This window comes from Larus michahellis, chromosome 11 (genome assembly GCF_964199755.1).
Source record: "Larus michahellis chromosome 11, bLarMic1.1, whole genome shotgun sequence".
NCBI classification, from domain to species: domain Eukaryota; kingdom Metazoa; phylum Chordata; class Aves; order Charadriiformes; family Laridae; genus Larus; species Larus michahellis.
The window spans coordinates 13,909,460-13,930,590 of record NC_133906.1 but is presented as its reverse complement, the minus strand read 5'-3'; the positions used below and the strand labels follow the sequence as shown (position 1 = coordinate 13,930,590).

General features: G+C 42.6%; 1 protein-coding gene across 4 annotated transcripts in view; it reads right to left on the bottom strand.

Annotated features, from left to right (window-relative positions):
• The window catches only part of FNIP1 (folliculin interacting protein 1), a 69,394-nt gene that overhangs the window by 33,869 nt on the left and 14,394 nt on the right, over positions 1-21,131 (bottom strand). For 3 of the 4 annotated variants that reach the window (XR_012589457.1, XM_074603613.1, XM_074603615.1), the window contains exon 2: positions 5,219-5,345. Coding sequence is in view for 3 of the 4 variants with exons in the window: in XM_074603613.1 (XP_074459714.1) it covers positions 5,219-5,345 (127 nt within the window). In the remaining variant the exon portion in view is untranslated. Of the gene's footprint in view, positions 1-5,218; positions 5,346-12,252; positions 13,280-21,131 lie in introns of those variants that run through there. The other variant, XM_074603614.1, reaches the window with a different exon arrangement.

Below are 21,131 nucleotides of genomic sequence, written 5' to 3'. Positions count from 1 at the left end.
ACAGTAACTTAAATAGGCATTCTTTCCTTCCCTTCAACTGCTGCTGTAAAAATCCAGGTGTCTTTCTTAAAATGCAGCTGTCAAGTGCTCCATTCTCCCTTTATTTCCAGAGTTGTCAAGTTCCTCTATTGCTCAGAGGTCAGTGAAAGAAGTAAAACAACTGTGGGTTCCCCCACTTCACTAGTATTCTTCTGTTTCTGTTTGGAGAGAATAAGCAGAGCTAAGAAGGCGGGACTCAGTCTCTGTGCTTACAGCTGGTGTCTTTATCTGTCTGCTCAGCCTGGCTCTCTGGAAACCTGTCCACTGAGAGCCAGAGAGAGACCAGAGTCTCCATTTCACACAACTCACCTAAAAGCAAAAGGCTCACTATCCAATTACTAATCCCTCAAAGCAATTTGCTGTTCAACATTTATCCAGTGCTGAAGTATATTAGAACACGTGGCTAATCCTGGCTTGTTTAAAACAGCATGCCTTTTTTCTACTTTGGGATAAATATGACATTCGGAGTGAAAGAAATTGCCACAGTAGGAGATCAAATATCATATGACCTTTCAGTTAAATTATCCCAAAGAGAAAGACGACTAGGTTACACGGCAAAAGCGAACTTTTTGCTCCCTAAATCCAAGTCCACTGTTGCACCTTTAGATCTCCAATTCTGTACCCTGGGCCACTCTTTCTCTTTCATTTCTTCAAGAAAACAAAACAAACCCTGCTTCTTAAAATCCTCTTCTGCTCTGGGTCCTGGGAACAAGTCACTGCCCTTGTCTGATTCCTTGCCTTTCCCTGTTCCCAGCCAAACCACCTAAACTCCGGATCCCTGCTCAGCACATTGCACAGCTTGGCGTTTGCCTTCTTTCCTCCCTCCTCTTCTTCGTGGGCACCCCTTCTTCTTCCTCCCTGCACTCCACGCCTTCCTCTAGGCTGATCTTTAGGCTCAGAAAATCGTTTAGCTTCTTACACGTCTGTCGGCACCCCTCTTCAGTCAAAGCCCTAATGGCAAACGCCATCTTGTCATAAGTCACCAGTGGACAACATAAAAAGGAAAACGAGCAGCTAAATGAGATCATAACCCTGAACTCCTTCAGCCTGCTCCAAGGAAAGCCCTGACGCAAGGTTCCCCTTCCCAGCTTCTTCTTTGGTTTACTCCCCACTTCTCCCTCATGGCATCATTTCTGTGGCATCCTTATCCCAGTCAGTTGCTGGCCCTTGGAGGAAAATTCCTCATACTTCAGCTGGCCTTTGCACACTGACATTTATGGCAACATAATTCATGTGCCGCACAACAGCAGCAGCACAGTAAAATACAGCACAGCCTTTGCGTAAGGTGAGCATGAATGCAGTGTCAAGGTTGAGAAGCCAAGCACAGAGGGGTCAGGAAAGGCAGAGCCAAGGCTGAAAGCTCAGCACTGGCCGGGCCACCTGCCCTCTGCACCTTAAGAAGGAAAAGGAACTGCTTGTTGTGCTTGATTTGAAATTCAAACCAGGCCCGGTATCAGAGCTCTTGGAGGAGTGTACCTATGTTTACACACGGCTCCTGGCTTGGAAACTCAGTACAAGCCATCAGGGTGGATGCGTGCGGGACCTGGCACAGCCATGAGGCACCACGCAGGCAGTGAGTGGGGCTGGTGGTACCTGCGAGCGGGAGGCAGGCGGGGAGGTGTTAGAGAAAAAGGGGCAGACAAGCACCGAAACAAGTCTACTAGTAGAAATCAGCCATACGTTTTAACACTACCATCTGCAAATCAAGTAAGAGTCTCATTAGAAAGAAGATACTTAGTAGCATGAGGAACAAATTCTGAAGTAACTCTCTAGAGGAGACAGGGGGTCAAACCCATGAGCTTGCCCAAAGAAGTACTTTGATGCCCAAAAAAACACGGGATGTGGATGTTTGGGTGTGGACTGAGGCTGTTTAGTAAAGGCATCAGTAACGTCTACTTGTCATACCACATGCTGCCCCGCTATACTCAGTATGCAAATGCCTGTTCTGATACATTTGCTCATGACCTAGTGTCACAGGGCTGGAAAGGGCAGCCGCTCTCTTCTGGGATGCCCTGACAGAACACAGGGGAGTTGCCCAATTTTCGGATGCCCATGAGGCAGCAGCCTTTCAGGTCTGCTTAGAGAGCCCAGCGGATCAATAGCCCATCCCCTGGAAAGCTGGGGAAGAACCTCTCCTGCTTAGCACCAAAAAAGGTATAGGACTCACAAAGGGGATCTCTCTGCCTGCCCCATGCCAAGTGCCCACAGCTGCCTGAGGCAGATCTCCGCCTGGCCTGGGTGGAAATGCCTGGCACAGCCCTCGGCCAACATTCCCGGTGTGGCAGCCGCCAGCCCTCCGTGTCACCAGACTGCTGCTCAGCTTTGCTTGCCAAGTTTAACTCTAGCAAGACCCAGGGAAAACACTGATTCTCCTGCACAATTAAAATATCTCAATGGCCATATGGCAAACTCGCAGCTGCTTTCTATGTGTCTCTGTGCAATACCCTCCCAAAATTCTTGTTTACCTAATGTTTAGCTTTACTGAAGACATGAAGAGGCTGATTTAATATCCAATGAAAACACAAAATCCTTATTTGTGTTATAGTCACATTTCCCTCACAGATAATATGAACCTAGTAATGCTTAAATAATTAGAGCCCAGCTTGGCGTGAGCACAAACTCTGCAGTTTTCACTCATCAAAAAGCCGGAGACTACTGTTTTATTTCCTGAAACATCTGTGTCAGGAAAAGTTTGCTCTGATGCTCCTTAAATTTTATAACCATACCTTCCCTTACAGAATTCAAATGATTGAGCCATCTTTTTAACCTTGGTCCACTGCACGCAAGTCTTGACATATGTAGAGATTAGATATATAAAATAGAGCGAAGTGTATCTCACCTTGCTGCAGCCATACAACTCTTAAATTACAATTGCTTTCAATTAGACAATTTTGTTACACGTCTCAGAAGCAACAGAAAATGGGAACTGAAGAGCACAGCAACATAAAGCAAACTGAAACCCTGTCGGTTCTCTGTATTAGACTAATTAGACTTCAACCGTAATAGTCTGGCCACTGCTAGCCACTCTTGCAAATCTCTCCCCTAGTGTTATTTGTCAATCCAGAGGTATAAATCATGTTAGGAAATGGGGGGGGGGGGAGATGCAGAAAGTGTTGGCTGTTGTGGGGTGGTGAACAGATACCCTTTCAGAGGGGAGAGTGCCCAGCCCACACACATGTCTTGCTGCGAAAGGGCAAGAGTGCCTTGGAATGTGCTTAGAGCCAAGATCTGGCTTTGTATAGGCAGGGTGTGTCTTTGTTAATGAAAATCATGATAAAGAGCGAGAAAAATAAACAATGCAATTCCTTGGAAATGGCCAGTACGTACTGCTAACTGCACAAGCCTGTACTAAGCTCGCAGCAAGCCGAGCCGAGGACTCCTCTGCACGTTTTTACCTGCATAATGTTTCTGCTATTGCAAAGTTTTGTTTTATGAGAAGTTTTGCCTGACATGACATTATCTGAGTGCCGCAGAAGGCTGATACCATGGCAAGCAAATGTTTCAATATATTCTCTTTCAAAGTCTCCTAATACCACAAAAAAAGAAGAAACTTATCAAGTTACTAGAGATGAGTTTTGGGCATTTCAAGCCCCCTGGGAACAGTCTTCCTCCACCAGTCTCACATACTCATTTCATAGAGATGGTGAATCCAGCTATTTCTCTCCCCCTTCATCCTCAGCAAAGAAAAATAAAGGCGAGACTAACATGGAACTATATTGGCTTCATTATTAGCTGTTTATTCTGTTGCTGTTGAGCTACTACACTCAACGATCTTTCTGAAATAAACCAAAACAGTGAAGTCTGGAAGTTCACTGTGCAAGTACAGAGCTATCTTACAGAGGTTTTAGGCTTTCAAGAAATCAATTGAAATACGGCAACATGTACGACATCTTTTTTATTAATGAAGTAATAGTTTACAATTAATGAAGTAATAGTAATAAGCATGGCCAGAAATTCGTACCAATAAACCACTCCTAAAGATCTCTTGTCTTTAAAAGCCTGTTTTCGTGGCAAGAACACCTAGATAAGCAGGAACTTATAAATTATAAAGCCATTCTAACCAGTTAAATTTAAAAAGAAAGATGCATTTTGTTCAACATTTGTGAAACTTGCTTTATTTCACAAATTCCCCAAAAGAACTAGGAAATTAGGATCTTGAGTCATGGCTATAAAAGCACTAGAGTAAGTGATGGAGAAGCCTGTAAGTTAGTGCCTGATGAGACACAAAGTGACTTGCAGAGGTTAGGATACGCGGCCATAGGAAGCACTCAGGACCGGGATGAGAAACATCAGGCTGGCAGCATCCGACAATAGGCCGGAAGAGTTTACAAAGCTGGATGAAGAATCTTCTGGCTGTACTCCAACACCCAACATGAAAACCAGGGCTTGGGGGTAACGTTATTTTGCGTACTCCTGCTTACAGAACTCAGTAGGTCCTACGGGTAAAAGCAACTGGGATCATAAATTTCAGTTCACACAGTGCTTTCTGCTTGCAGAGCTTAAAATGCTTTGTAAATGTTTTTAGGGATGGTGAAAAGGAAGTTCAAAGCGGCAAAATAAGCTGTCCAACCTCACACAACCACTTACAATAGCACTGTGGCTAGAAATTAATCTTCTGGCCAGAGCCCTTAGAAGGAAGTATCCTCATCTGACTGCATCCATTACAGTTTCAATTAATAGATTACCATGCAGACCGTGCCAAAAGGAAAAAACAGAGGAAAAGTTTTCAAGTAACTTCGTGTCAAAAAACTGTCAGCAAAGCATTGGAAAAACAATTGGCAAAAGCTAACCAAACAGGACACAAGAGGACAAAGGACTGGGAGGACCATCCAATTAAGAATGCAGACCCCACCATGGCACAGAAGTACATCCCTAAATATCAGTTTATGCCCTCGGCCCCCCAGCATTGCCTGCTGCAGCCCCAGGAAGGAACCCTTCTCTCTGCAAGAGCAGAAAGTAGACAAGCCCAAGAATAAGGAGATCACTATAGTATTTAAAGCTGTTCAGAGTGAAATCACTGAAGCCTGAATAATTTGCAACTTAACAGGCATTTAAATATAGCCCTGCATATAACTGACGTTTAAATGTTAATAGGAATAAAACAGAACATTTGTGATTTATCAATCTTGGCATTTTAAAAAATATAGACTATAACCATGCAAATTAGTAAAATGCTCACCGACACTGAAACATCCTCTATTTTTCTTTTAGCACTGGAGTCAAATAAGACATTCCGTCCTCTTCTTTCGCAGTCCTGATACACAATCAGTCGGATCTGACTTGGGTCAAACTCCGGCAAAGGCCAGCTTTAATGAAAAAACAAAAGAGCAGAAGGATCAATTACCACAACGCCTTATTACACTGTTCTTTCTACATTATCCGTATATACAACTTTATTAAAACATAAAGGCGAGCAAATGCAATGCTATTTCATCAAACCCTTTGATCCTGTAGCCAGAACTATGTCTTTTGTTTTTTCTTTCCCCTACACTTGCCAAATTACACTGGCATAAATGGCACCAATCCACTACAATCATCTACAATGATGTGCACAGCATTCTTAGCTCTTGTGCTCTGTCTTGTGATATTTAATGTTTTCTTCAAGTTCCAGCTTTTTGAAATCAAAATCATAGAAGAACTGAGCTTTTGTGTTTAAAGACACAAAAAAGAGCGCCCCTCATCATTGCAAGCACTAGCTTGAAAGCATTCACAAATCAAAAGCAAAAAGAAAAAAGGTATATATTTACACCAGCCTCTCCCTTAAGTAATGAATTTCTGCATTTGCAGTCATAGGTTTTCAGTCTCATGGGTTGGCAAAGCACTGAACTCCATGGCTGAAAAAATGCAAAGTACCTTTCCTACCCTTCTTCAGGTTTCACAAACACTTAGTAACATACGTGTACAGAACTAACTGCAGTATTATAAACTACAACGTTCATACTAATATATATGCTTTCATGCTGGGGAAGAGAGCCACGTGTAGCTTGACTATATACTCAGGTCCTCACTACGTTCAGACTTAGAAATAATCTCCACTTAAGCCACTGTGATTCAAGGCCATGCTGCTGCACGGGTCAGCAGAACGCGCACAGCAGTCCCCTGCTAACACACCTATTCCCAAACTGGTTTTGCAGTCAATAAAAAGGAAAGGAGCTTTCCTGAGCCTCTGCCTTCCCCGGTGCCACTGACTACAGAGGTGCTCTGCAAAGGGAGAACTTGCAGGGCTCAGGCTTGAATACCGTTGCGGAATCTTGCCTTTAAGGGTGCTTTGTAGCCATCACCGCATTTCCATTTCAAAAAGCCAGCCATGCTTTAAAGCCCAGCAAGCATTGTTGCCCATGGGCTTGGGAATCCATTTTCACTGATACCTACTCAGTTCTTGGAAGATAGGAAACAAGACGCCTGCTCTATCCATGAAACCAACAGGAATCATCTTTCAGCCAGTTACAAGCCATTTCCTAGATCAAGTGAAATTCTATCTTCCTTATCCTTGGCTTTTAGGCACAGTGTCAGCACGAAACCCCAAGAAGTAAGAAACGAGGCCCTGGAACTTTCCAGCCATTAATGAAGGATACAGGCTCACAGTTTACAAGAAGGAGCTGCACATTTATTCAGAAAAAAGACACTCATAAGTGATTAATATGGATTAAAGTAAACTTGGCATGCTAGACTCCGAGACTCTGGTAAATTTTCCTCTCCTCCATCCCTCTTAATTCACCAGCCAAAAGGTCTCCTTCCCTACATCCATGCTTTATGTGATCAGCACACTAATGACAATTTGTAACCCAACTTCTATAAGAGGTCACAGGAGAGAATCAATTTGATTGCCATGGTCACCTATCAGAAAGGCTTTAAGACTGTCCAATACATATTCACAGGCTTTACAACTAGTGTAGTCCCAGCAAGGTGAAACTAAGCACCAAGATGTACAGTTACTCAGTCTCTTGAAGAGGAAATCCATTTCCTAATCTGCCTAGCCCCACCATTTAGCAACAGGAGAGAAAAACAGAAGCTGCAGAGAAGATAGTATGCAATAAACGTCAAAAGCAACTTATTACAAGAAAAAACCTTGAGCAACTTGAAACTGAAATAACTTGGTGTCTAGATTTGGGGGCAAAGAGCCGCGTGCCCTCTCTGTTTGGGCACCGAAAGCCAAGTGTTGCCCGCAGAGGGACATGTCCGCAGGAAGAGCAGACGCCAAACTGAGCAAATTCTGTACCAGAACCCAAGCACAGTGACAAACTCATAGCAGAGCTTGCATTTACCGAGGGCTCTGCAGATGAGCCCCATCTTGTATTTCAGAAAATGTAAGAGAAAAAAATCCATAGAATCACAGATTAATTCTATGACTGACTCTGTGGTCTCCTAATATTTAAGTGAAATCAATGGAAGTCTGGAAACTCATTTTGTTTCCAGATAGGCCACTGTGGATCCTATAAAGAAACACTATGTGACAATAACAACGAACTGCTTGCCAAAAAGGTGCTATCGCCTGCTCCACCCTTGCAACGCATCTGAATTTCCTTCACACTCAGACAAAAGCGTGTCTTCCATTACCTAGTACTTTTGATATTTGACTTTGAAATTACTGGCAAAGAAGGGCAGTAGCTGTTCCAGATCTTAGGAAAGTCCACTTATAAAAAGCTCCAAGAGCAGATTACACACTAAGAGGAGAGAAAGCTAAATATAAAACCCTTGCTGTATTCGGAAACATATTTGATCAAGGTAACAAGAGCTTGTTTACTTCTCAGCTTCTTCACATGACATTTTAACTTTCTCTAGACAAGCATTTAGTAGATATTATCCATCGTAATTTGTGATAATTCCCAATAAGCGTTATCTCTGTTACATAATAGAGTCCTTAAGCACATTTCAGCCTTGCAAAAAACATTCCCTGGCAATAGCGGGCCACTTCCCAAACCAGACGAAACTTTTAAGAGAGCTGGGGGAAAGTTCATTTAGACAGACAGTAAACAGAGGCAGCCTGGCACCTCCGGCTCACCCCCCCACCTCCCAGCGAGGCACATTTTTCTGGAGGAAGCAGGACACAGAGTAGCTTTGCTGGTGTTGTCAGCAGCTTTAAAGTACCGTTAAGCTTGATATGTGGATAGATTATCCCAGAAACATACCAATTCCTGCGTGCAATACACAGGGCACGTTCTCAAACCAAATGTAACAGGGCAATACTCCAGCACCGCTCTTCAGCTGGATGAAAACTGACCTAGATCTTCTGAATATAATTAGTTCTGTTTATAAATGGAAACTAACTTTGACATTTAACTGATGTTTTCTTGAGATTCTTATAGGAAAACCAGGAGACGTAGAATCAAATGATCTAGCGATGTTAATGAAAGGTGAGTCTCCATCTCCCACGCTGTTCTGGAAATGACGGTTCTTTTAATGAGGACTTTTTCCTGCATGACCTATCTACCACTCTTTGATCTTTCCTTGAAACTGATTATATTTAAAGAAATAAAAACAAAAACAAACCTAGAACAAACAAACATAAAAACCACCACCAAGAAAACCCCAACAATCTTTTCACCAGCGGAACTGTTTGTGACTTCGCCACACAGTTAGTGCTGTGAGTTCATGCGTCGACCAAGAGAAGAAATAGTGAAAAACAAATTATTTCTGAGCAGGACACCAGTCCTATGGAGATTTCCACTACACAAATAGTAATTCCTCTAGAATGACATGTTCAGAAATACCTACATGAACAGAATGGGGTAGAAATCATTGACGTATAAATGCTGTGTGGGATATTTCAGAAACCAATCACATCAAACCAGACGTCACAGACTGGTTGAGGGTGGAAGGGACTCTGGAAATTATCTGGTCCAACCCCGCCGCACAGATGCTAAGGCAGGTAGAAAGCACGCGGGGAAAGGAATTATTTGGGACAGAAAGGCAAACTTCCACATGAATAATGATGAAATTACTAGAAAGTAATAATAATGAAATCAGGGCCTGAAAAATTGTATTTTAATGCGGGTTCATGCTGAAGCCCTACTGTTGTTCAGCTCTTCTCGCTCTTTCACCTATTTTGTTTTCCTGCCTTTTTCACATTCAACCACCAGGAGTATTATTTGTAGTTTACATTTACAGATCCATTACACGCTTCCTGACACCTCTACTGCGAGTTGCATGACAATCCCAAACTCCAAATTCTCTCCAAGGAGAGATTTTCTCATGTGCCTAGCTCCTGGAGTTTATTAGTGCCTTCAACATTTCTCAGCAAGAGGCAACTGAATGGCTTTCAATTGGTATTATTAGACTCTGTGCAAGTTTTAATAGATGAAATGACAGACACAGAAATCCTTTGTTATCACTCCACCAATTAAAATACAATATTTTCCCCTGTAATTGAAAGCAAGTACATTCCTTCCTCCTTGTTTCCACTACACCATGAACAGCGCTTCTTCATTACATCCAGGGTTTAGTTTAATACTGTCTTTCCTCCTGACTGAGACTTTACTTTTAAAACAATTTCATACTAACACGGCTTAGGTAGTATCCAATTACTTTTTAATTATTAACACAGCTATTTTAGAAGTCTTAAAGAAAAGTAATTGAAGGAAACTGGTCAAGATTATTAAGCAGGTAGGAACCGTAAAACAGTTTGCTAAAAAGTAAACTTGCTCAAAACCAGAATATGACTCATCATTGAAAAAGTAAATTGAAATTATCAGTCAAACTATTGTTTTCCTACATCATGTTACCCATAGTTATAAAAACTGCCTGGTGATGAATCACTTCCAACTATTTTTAAATGCATCTACGCAAATGATATTTATAGTTTATGCTAGCTTATCTGTTCTGCGTGTTTTTCATGTTAGCACCTTTTTAAAAGGCTGACAGCAACAGCCAGGGCAGAGCAGACGGCGGGTCCACCTTGCCCCGTGCCCTCCTCACGGGGCTCTGCACAGAAGGAAACATCTTGCTTCACTCCCGTTAAGACGAGCATGAGAACAGAGGTATAGGGATCCCCAGCGCTTGTCTCTAACTCCTGCAGATGATCCCCTTCGTGTCCTGCTGTTGTTACAGCAGTGCTCAGACCCAGCTAACTTCTACACGAGCGTTGGACAGAAAGACTGCCCCTCTTTTGAAGAGCTTACATTGTAAATATGAGACTGTTCCACTGGGTGCACTGGAATACTTCAGATGCAGATTATCTCCACGTACACTCCCATCAAAGCACGCTCACCTGTACATATAAACTTAGTAGTATTTGGAATAGTAGTATAGGAAAGGTGAACAGAAGCAGAAGGCAAATTGTCCTTGCCTAGTCCAACCATCACATCATACATGTCTCACTCCTTACTGAGATGCTTTTTCCAACAAGGGATTCCTTCTCCTGCCCGAATTCCTCCGTGCATTTCTATTATCTGTTACTGGATTTTTTTCTTTTAGCTTTGAGAAGACTCAACCAAAGCTGAGTACATAGGACACAAGGAGAGGGTATTTTAATACCTTCTCACTGCAATTCAATTATTCATTTATTATTTGACCATTATTGTACAAAGACGCCTTTCTGAAAGAGCACAACTAATTTGGAAGCAATGAAAAGAGCCATATATGGCATGTTAATGATGCTTCCAGCTTTGGAAGACCATCCATTAGCAGAGCTTTTGTAAAGTGGCATGGCCATGTTCAATATTTTTTAATAGTAACACCTGAAGTACCAAAGAACTTTACTGGTATTCCTGTGATAAGGATGACCCAGACTGCATCGCTGATTTGCAAAGCTGGCATTTTCAGTGAGAGATTCCATTTAAATGCTGTTGACATAACATGACCATAAGGCTATGAGGAGGAAGAAGATCCCTGAAGCAGAGAAACCACAGGGCTTATACTTAGAAAAAATTTTGCAAGATAATTGTCTTTACAACAGTTGAGGTCACTGCAGGGTTGTGCGACTGTTGTGGCGAACGCCTGCTGATTCTGCAGACAAAACTGGCGTTTGTGACTTGACCAAGGCCACAGAGGAAGCCCATGACGATCGATTGTGAAGGAGTTTACCCAGCACTTTGGATGACGCTGCCCTCTAGCACTGTGACCTCAGCTGGGGTTTCGCAGAAGTCAAAGGACCTGTACCCTGGGCAGCTTGGAAGAACTGAGAGATGGTGGATCGTCTCAGGGACAACCACTCGCGATGGGCGACTGCTTGTAGCAGTTATATTTTTAAGGTTCATCCCAAGGAAATAATGTTTCTTTTTTTAAAAAACCCAAGCCTCCCCTTTTTCATTTCTTGAAGGAGGGCGACAGTCCACAGGCACTGCAGCACTGTAGAGGTCAGCTCCATGCTACATCTATAAATCTGTCTCATTCAGTTACCAGCTTAGCAATCCTCACCTTGAATAGCTGCACGACTTGAGCTCCAGGAAACTTCTGCTGCTTATACTAAGCACATATTGTACACCAGGCACATACTCAGTCAGCCAGATATTTCACACTCAGTATAATAAACTTGGACCTAAACTTCAATTGGCTTCCAAGGTCCTTGGCTCTGTCCAATTCTTTAACTGTATATGAAGCTGACTTTAGTTTGTTTTTATTTTTTTCTCCCTTCTACCAAGTCACTTGGCTCTCGTTAAGGTAGCTAATTTACGCTCTAAAATCCAATACATGAGCCAGATGCCTTTCCACAAGCAAAAAGACATAATATATACAGGTTAGGTGCAGCCTAGTCAGCATATTAATCATAATCTGGAGTGCAATATTGAAATGTTGAGGAACTTTGTATTTCACATGGCTTCAGAATTTGCAATTAGTAATTTCGTAGAGTATTTCTGGGACTACTTCACATATGTCCTTTCAGCTTTTAGCTGATTTAAGCACATATATGCATGCAAACATATGGACGCACGTGCACACACACACGCAAGCTCTGTGCTCTTTTGAAATACCTGTTTTAATAAAAAAAAAACAAACAACCCAAACCACACACAAGCAAGACACGGTTCCTTTCAGTTCAATTCACTAGCACTGAACACAAGGTCTTATACTATTCAAGTAGACTGCACTTCCCTTTGCAAAACTGTAAAAGATAGAAGCAATTCAGGAAAAAAATACATTAGTGCCATTTAACATACAATTGTAAGAATCATAAATAAAGCTTCACATTTCTGGAAGAGAAATACTTTCACCACAGTGAAAATATTAAGCTTTCAAATAATTAAAACAATCTCAAGAACTGTGCAGTGACTGTACCTGGGAAGCATCTTTGTCCCCCGAGCAGTTCCACTTTTCAAAATCCCTATAAACTCCTGTTGTGCCCGGCTGCCAACTCAGGTTAATAATAGCAATGAGCCATATTCATCCAAAACCACAAGACTGTCAGGTGACATATCAAGAGGTCTGAATTTAACTCAAACAAAAGACTCTCCATGCTGCAATGCAAAAGGCTTAATCCTAGCAACAGGATCACAAAAACCACCTTAAAGAAAGCAGTTTGCTGAAGCCCAGTATAGGCGTTTGCACCAGGCTGCGTTTGCACTGCCCTGGAGTTTCATAACCCAAATCCTGTCCCTCCATTCTCTTGCACAGCCTGGGATTTCTGCTCAAGTGAATATCGCCCGTCTTCCCCGCTCCTCTGTCTCTTCCAGGGTATCGCTGCAGAGGAGATCAATCTAATTCATCGGGAAGCTAAGTGCTGCTTTGGCAGCCGCCGGAGCATACATGTCAGTCCCATCTATCCTCCTCCTCTAGCGAATGCAATCGGAGTTGAGTCGCATGACCCAAGTCCCCTGGCAACTGTGGCTGCCGTCCTGCACCTCCACGAGCCGCGACCGTCGGGAATTCAGCCTGCTCGGTCAAGGAGAGGCTGGGGGGGAGGGGGGAGACGCAAAGCAAGGCAGCCCCCTTCCAGACTGCACCCCCAGCCTTTACATTCCTGGAAGCGACGGGATGCTTGTGCCGGAGCCCCGGAGCACGGAGGCAGAGGGGTGGAAGAGCCAGTGCTGACAGCCATCATGTGACCCAGCTGTCAGCGCGTGCCACCTGGAGCCGCCATCCGCCGCCACCAATCCCAGCGCCCACCCCTGCGCACCATGTCGCCCCTAAAACAGAGGCCCTTCAGTGTTTAACTACACGGGGGTCTCGTTTGTATGGGTGCCGGGAAAGAGGTGCCTACAGCTCCCGATGCTCACTGCCTGCCTTGGCATCGCCGGTGCTCCATCCTCCGGCGTGTCCGCAGGCTGAGTGAAACCAACTCCGCTCCCTGCATCGCCGCAGCACCCACTCCCCCTCCCCAGCTGCTCCTATAAGAACAAAGAAAGCACTGTATGCCCTGGAAGGGCTCATTAATATTACAAGTGAAGCATCAGGAGCATGCAAAACAACTGGATGGCAATATATAGGCTTTTTTAGGGGTGGCAAAAATAAAATAAAGTATGTGAAATAATGCCCACAAAGAAATCCTGACCGATCTGATAGCTGTAAACAAGGTTTCGTGATTGCTCTTGTGGTAACCCGGGCCATGCTAGGACGGCTGCCCGGTACATCACAAAAGCAAAGAGCTTTCTATTTAAAGAACTTTTTTTCTCTAAATTGTGGGGGAGGAGCGAGAGAGATGGACAGGGAAGCGAAGAAGGAACCAGGCATCCAAAAGAGCAGTGCACATTAAAAGCCATCAAGTATTGTCACAGGCGTATGTGGGGCTAATAATTCATACTATTAATTTTGTATTATCTTTGGACAAAGATCAAGAAATACATAAAGGCAGGAGAGTGTAGCATCATAGCTACTACTTCAGTTTTTTTCAGTGCCTGAAAACCTACAGGGTTTGCCAGTATTTCAAAAACAAAGGCAGCAAAAATCCATTTATCATCAGGACATCCTGTTCCACTGCATCCCACAACACAGAGTTTAAGGCTCCCAATGATTCCCCTGTATCACAGAGTGGGTGAGCTGATGGACTTCTTCATGGGCTCTGGTTCCAAGACCCAACAATCCCAGCATGCCTGGATGATGTTTTGCCCCCATAGGATGGATTCCACCAGAGAACACCTCTTCTGCTACACGTCTGCTGGATTAAGTTCAGGGAGAAATCCTTAATCTATTGACACAACAGCAGTTTTGCTGCTGACTTATAGGAAGGTAATATTTTTACGTTTGGTGCTGGGCAAGTGTTTTGACACAACCACAGTAAAACTAAGAGATAGATACTTACTTGGTTCAAAATCCAAATCCACTATCTTTTGTGACCTTGAATGTTTTATAGGGAATTTCTCATTTAGAAATCAAGACTCAAGGTCCTGACCCCACACAGACATACATTATAGACTTAGCCTTTCATACGTGGCTAGTGTCAGGGAATTCAATGGAATTACTCACATGAGCAAAACTGGGCCTGAGCTGTTTACAGGACACATGCCTTAAAATCAAATCTTGCCTTTAAACCGTAAAATGCCAAGCCTTGGGAGTTGTATGCAATAACATTTGACCTCTCCTACCTTCTTGATCTAATGAAAAGAATGTGCTGCGCACAGTAACTTTCTTTACCTGTGTGGCAAAGGCATCGCTCTCTAAAGGTTACTGATGTCAAAAGTGACCTTTTTTTCTTAGACATGCAATGGTGAGAAGTTCAGTGCAATGTATTATGTAAACATTTATTTACAGGAGTAACATCTAAGGTTTCCATTTTACCTCAGGGTAACCTGATGCATATTAAAGACAAGTGCTTTGAAAGCAGAGCCAACCTCCATCCAACAACTGCCGAGGAAAAATATTGGAAGGAATTTCCCTTCAAATAGAGAGGGACTCAAAGCGTATGGAGAATAAGTAGTTCTTTAGTCAGATCAGTGAATATTTATTGCTTGAGGAAGGACTTCAGATACTCAGTGTTAGTTCAAACAGAGTAACCATTCCCACATCCTAGAAAATACTCAGGCCTCTTTAAGATTAAACATGCACCATTCTCTTCTGTAGATGTATATCCAGGTACAGTGAACACCCGATTTACTGATCTGCAACAGATGAAGTACGTTTTAAAAAACAACATCTGATTCTAAATTTCTGAGGACAGTGAGATGTCACTGTCACACCAGGGTGTACCTATCGTGTTTTAAACCTGGGTCCAAGCTTGCACTCAAATCCAAACCCACTGGCTGCCAGCTGCGGGCACAAAGCCATGCTCAGAGACGGTTCAGGTTTGGCAGGGATGGGGGAATGCAAGGTGGGTGCGCAGAATGTAACCCCCCTGCTCAACTTGCAGTGCAGAGGGGCACAGCCCCTCAGCCACTCCTCCTCACTGCTTATCTGCACTGTTTCTAGGGGGGGAAATAAAAATAAAACCCAAAATGGGCCACTGGGCAGTAAGAAAGCTGTAATTACAATATTAGTTGTATTCCAGATACAGTAACTTATTTTAACCTATGCTGTGAAAGCTTTATGGGGTTTGCAATAGGCCTATGGCATCTATCATTGAAAGGTATCTGCAGAAAGGCAGCTTGCTTCCCCCCCCGCCCCAAAGTCCCTCGTTTACCACCTAGGCAGTTTTGGCTTTGGCAGGGAATATGATACTCTTCATCTCTTTGAAAGGGTGCAGGCTTTTTGTGTGTGTGTATAAATTTGAACTCGGAAATCAAAGCTGATAATATTATCTAGCTTCAGAAAAACACTTAATAAGTTCAAAAAATAAAGCGATCAAAATCTCCTGCCTTAGCCCATCACCTTCCAGAGAGATCCTGGGAGAGCACTTCCATGCACATCCATGCATATCCATCTGACTGCAGATGGGAAAGACATGGGTGATGGTGTCCAGCCGCATTTAACAGGGAAGAGGATGAGGTACATCCCACCCAAGGGGTTCTGTGCAGTCCCTGATGCCAGACTGGGGCTGTAGCTCATTCTTAAACACACATAAGCCAAAAAAATTCCTCAAAACAAAAGAGCACCGGAGAGAGTTACTTTCTTCATTTTATCCAAAGGCATTTCTGAAAACATTTAGAATTGCCGCAAAGGCTCACATGCACCTTTTGGATATAAATCATCTGGTTTTAAACCAAGGAGACAACAGTTTGCTCTAGCCACAAGCTAAAAATGTAATGAAATTATTCATTTTTGTTCTCCACTGCCTTAATAAGTGTTTTTAGTCTTTGTCTTGAAAGAAGGCTTCCCTCACACATGCTGTAAATGCACACAACAAAGAGCTAGTATGCTTACTGGCCAAGAAATGTTTACTGCTTAGTAATGCACAAAGGTAGGAGCTGGAAGTCACACAAGAGAAAAAGAGAGAAAACCAATTAGGATTTTATTTGAAATATGACTAGAAATACTTGGATACCATTTCTCCACAAAATACTCGCCTTAGCAGGATTACCACTGAGCTAGACTTTTTAAAAAATGTGCTTTCTGTGCATTCTTGTATGCCTGCAAAAAAAATCCCACTGAATTCCACACTGCTGGAGAGGAAGAGTGGACAGTATTAAAGCATAAACCCTCCGTATACAACTGGAGCACACACACATACCTGCACGCACCATAGATATACACACACAAACATAAGCCCAGCCAAAGGTCAGCAAGAGCCAAAATGATGCGAAAGATGACTGCAAGCAGTCTGCAGGTTTTTCACACCCAGGCCCCATTTTCTTTAAAGGAAACCAGATTTTTTACATACCGAAAAAAAGTGCTTTTCATATGCAGTACAAAAAAAAAAAAAAAAAAAAAGATCAACAGAGAACCAAAGTTTATAAACTCTGCATACACAGGATTCTCATTAGCAGCAAGAGGAGGTCTCATGACTAGAATAAACTGTCTGTAAAGGAGCATCAGCATAAATACAAATCTGCCTGGGAGCATTCCTGGAGGGTGCGACATGGAACATTATCTTTCTTTTAAGAATGCGGATGCTGAGACCTCAGCAGATTGACTGTCCCTTCACTGTTGTAATTTTTTCAAGTCAGGATAAGAGATGCTTAAAATAAAAATAACTATCAAAGTAAAAATCTGATGCATGGCTAAGCTACTGGAACATTGGTGTTTGTTTTGTATCACATTTCCAAGTGCAATCTACTATAAATAAGACACCGAACAAACCTCCATAATACCAACTGGTACTGCAAGACAACAGGGCATTTTCCCCCTGCCAAACAGTTATTTTATTGTGCACTCTCGGGTGTGCGGAGCAGAATAATCTTTTGCTGTGGCTATTAAAAATAAAGTGTAAATAGTTCATTATTGTGTGTGTTTAATGAAAAGTTGAGAAGAAAAAAGTTCCAATACAAATCGTTTTTGCTGCACATAAACAGTTGGTGGACATGAAGAATTTTCTACAGTCACACAGAATTATCTAGTGTAGCAGAGGAGGGTTGTGGGGGGAAGTCTTCCCCCCTCCCTCCCCCATAATGTTGTGTAATTCTGGGGATGTCTAGATAGATTCTTCAATCCTTAAATCCACACATAAAACTAACTTCTGTTTTCCATCCCCTCTTCTAAATGTGAATGACAATATGACACCCAGTGACATGCAGCATCTATCTTTGCCCGACACACGAGAGTTTCCAGTAGACAATAAAGCGAACTTTGCCCATGAAAACCAGCATCTCCGTTCCATCTGAGCTACCACTGTTGAGAATTACTATTATGATAAAAAAGTGACCATTTCACAGTGCTAGACGCAGAACAAAGACAAACTCACAGGCTTAGGTGTATCAACTGCAAAGTTTATTGCTTAGGTAACTGAATGGTGAATTGCTGCTTTTTGTTTAGGAGATCACAGATATTAATAGAGGATACAATGAAAAGAAGATATATTAGAGTCAAGGTTGACTGCAAGAACTCTGGTGCCATGAAAATGAAGACATCTTAGAGGGGTCACTATAGCTCCGCTAGTACCATCAATTCCAATATTAATAATAAGCCCTTCAATGACTCCTGATCTAACAAAAGTACATTGGCTGAGGAATCCTGACATTTTCATTTTTTAATAGACAAACACTGAATTCCCTGTATTTATCTTCAGCTTAAAGACTCTTTAAGGCTTTTATTTTCATGCTCTTCCAAGCAACTGTAAGGACTCTGCCAGTTTTCTTCCTTTTACACAAGTGAAAACTGAGATTCTCAATACATTACTTCAGGAGATATAAAAAATAAAAGATGGAAGGTGCATAAACAGATTGCTAGTGTATTCGAGCTATGCCTGACATGCCATGTGATTTCTGCACCGAGTAAACACATCTAAATAAGCATTTATTTTTTATCAGATAGATATATCAAGAAATAAATAACTTTTTAAAGACTAGAATGTAAACAGTTGCATTTTTTTGTGGCATGCTTTTTAATGAGCTGTGCCGGGATAGGCAAGTGGGGCTGGGCAATGCTGTGCCCTGGGTGCCAGGAGGCAGCAGGTGACCCTGCTTTCTCCTGGGCTGAGCACAGCCCCGAACCCCCCCGGCCTTGAAGCAGGCAGGCCAGGATGACCCCTGGTGGATATCTTCGGCCTGGAGATATTGCACCATGGAGCACCCAAACCACTGCTACCTCCATGAGGGCAATCAAACCCCCTGCTGCAGACCCGCTGCACAGCCCAGCACATTCCCGACGGCCCACTGCCAGGTCAGGGTGGAGGTAGCCATCTGCTCACGCCGATTAAAACATCCTGTAATACTTGTTCCGTGAGTTTTATAAGGGGAAAAAATATTGCCTTGGTGGTGAAAGTCATACAGCGTGAGCAGGCAGCATGGGGATTTGAGCATTCCTTGGCTGTAGGCCACGTCCGTGTAATTGATTAAGGTGGCTGCACTTGTGACTGGGTGATAATTGAGAGCCCAATAAATCTCCACACAAGTATTTGCCACTCAGAGATGGAAAGCAATTGTTATGGACCCTTTGCAGCCTGCTGCAAGTGAAAGAATTACAACTAATATTAAAAATACCAAGAATCCCTCCAGACCAGTCTGAAGATCTTACTGTATTTCCTCGTCCAACATTGACATTTTCAGTTAAATTACCAGGAGTGTCAAATGCACAAGGACTACAGCTTCAAGTTTTCAGCTAAGTCTCCCCCTGCACAAACTCAAATAATTCTGATTTCTCAAGATTTTGCCCAGTACTTCCAAGTCTTCTCTTTCCCCTACCCAGGTCTCATTTATCTGCACAGACAGCAGTGCTTTAGCTGAGGTCTACGTGATCTTTTTTCCCTTGGAAAAAAAAAAATGAAAAAAAAAAAAAAGCAAAGCTGCAGCTGTTCAGGGTTCCTTGGAGAAGGAGGAAGACAGATGTAAGTAGTTACTCTCCAAAGATTCACAATGATCAGTGCCTGAGCAGCATTTTACTCTGTCCCTCATGTGACTGTTTAATTAGGTGTTGATTCACTCAGTCATGAGACACAAGGAAACAGGGCTGCAAGCCCTAACGTCAAAGAAAAAGTAATGCCTGTTCTGCCAGTTTCTGTATTAGCAAAGCACAAAGGGGACATCCAGTTCTGAGAAGCAGAACTCGTGTTTCCTTGCCCATAAGCCAAACCATCAAATCACTTCAACCTTTCCATATAAAAAAACAAAACAAAACAAAAACCATCTCAAGGATTTCAGAGCAAGATGCTCGTGAACTCCAGATTATTCTCCACCATAAGAGCTGAGCCCAGTGTGAGCATTTGCAGTGCAAGCCCTGCAAGCAGGGTGTGCCCTTCCAGCTGGTAATCCGGGTGCAAGCTGCTTCGGGATATCACGCTTTCTTCTGGGGTTGGTTGGTTTGTTTGCTTTTGGAAAAAAAAGAATACAAGCTCTTTTGCTTTTCCTGAACATTAACAAAATTTCTTAGCCTTCTTATTACCAAAAAGCTTTTCTGTTATAGGGTCCGGTTGCCATAGCAACAGGCTTTTAAAAATATCAAAGAAATTTTCAGCACACGGTAAACCAATTTCACAAACTGTGTATCTTTGTAATGGGAAAAGCTGGCGGACAATTATTTAAATGTACTCAGTTCAGCTGAGGTTTGATGTAGGGATAATCCCAAAATGCTGCTTTCAGTCTAAAGCCTGGTGTTGTAGAGGACTACAGTGAATTTTAGCTTGTTATGTTACCAGGTCATTTATAAAGAGTGTCACATAAAATTAACAGATGATGATCATTTTTCCAACAAAGGTGACATCTAAGCTCAGTGTGTCACTAAAATGCATTAAATGCCAAAAGATTTTTTTTCCTGAAGAATACCACCTTAAACCTTTGATTTGTAGCATTTTAAACACTGTGTATTTGTAGTCTTACCCTCCTCATTTATGTAGATTTTACTCAAAAAAAAAAAAAATTAGACTCTGGATCAGCAACTTATTTAAAACACATGCCTAATGCTAAGCACATGAGCGGTTTCATTGGGAGCAATGAAACTACTTACATACTTAAAGTAAAGCACATGGCTTAAGCAGAACGCTGACTCAGTCTTATTCCCCCCTCAGATTTCACAAAAAAAAGGTCTCAGTTACACAGGAACAACTGCGAACTAAAGACAGAGGATGACTGTATAAACAAGTATAACAAATTAATACCTATGGAACGAAATCCCAGTCTGGTCTATCCATACGTGATGCTCATTGATACCAATATCCCACGAGTGCTAATGATAGATATTTCCCGTGAACCAACACCTGCCTGACACCAGTGTGTTTGTCACTTGTGATCTAAGCATCCTCCATCACCTTCAAAAGTCTTACATGATGCTTTGCCCAACTCTGCAACCTTTCCGCACACAGAGCGGTTACCTGCTTCCATGACAGCTCTGTGCCTGGGAGCCTTTAACCAACCCCCTTAGTTAACCCTCAGAACTGCTAATCAGGAAGGTCACTGCATTCCAAGACTACTGCCAGGCTCTGAATCAGAAACAACTAGGAGCACTAACAGATCTGCCAAATAACATTAATGAATATCTAGGTGGACTGGATCTATCCTACAGCTGCTTTTCAGGAGGGAAGACTTTCCTAACTTGTCTCCAACCCGTGGACTGAACATCCCTCCCTTACTGGCTCTACAAGTTGAACAGGCCCCTACTTAATTTGCAGAAAGGATGACATCTTGATTTGCACAGATATTGCAAGAGCCCCAAGACTACCGTGAGGAGCCCAGACTGATCAATTCTCCAAGGCAAGAGTC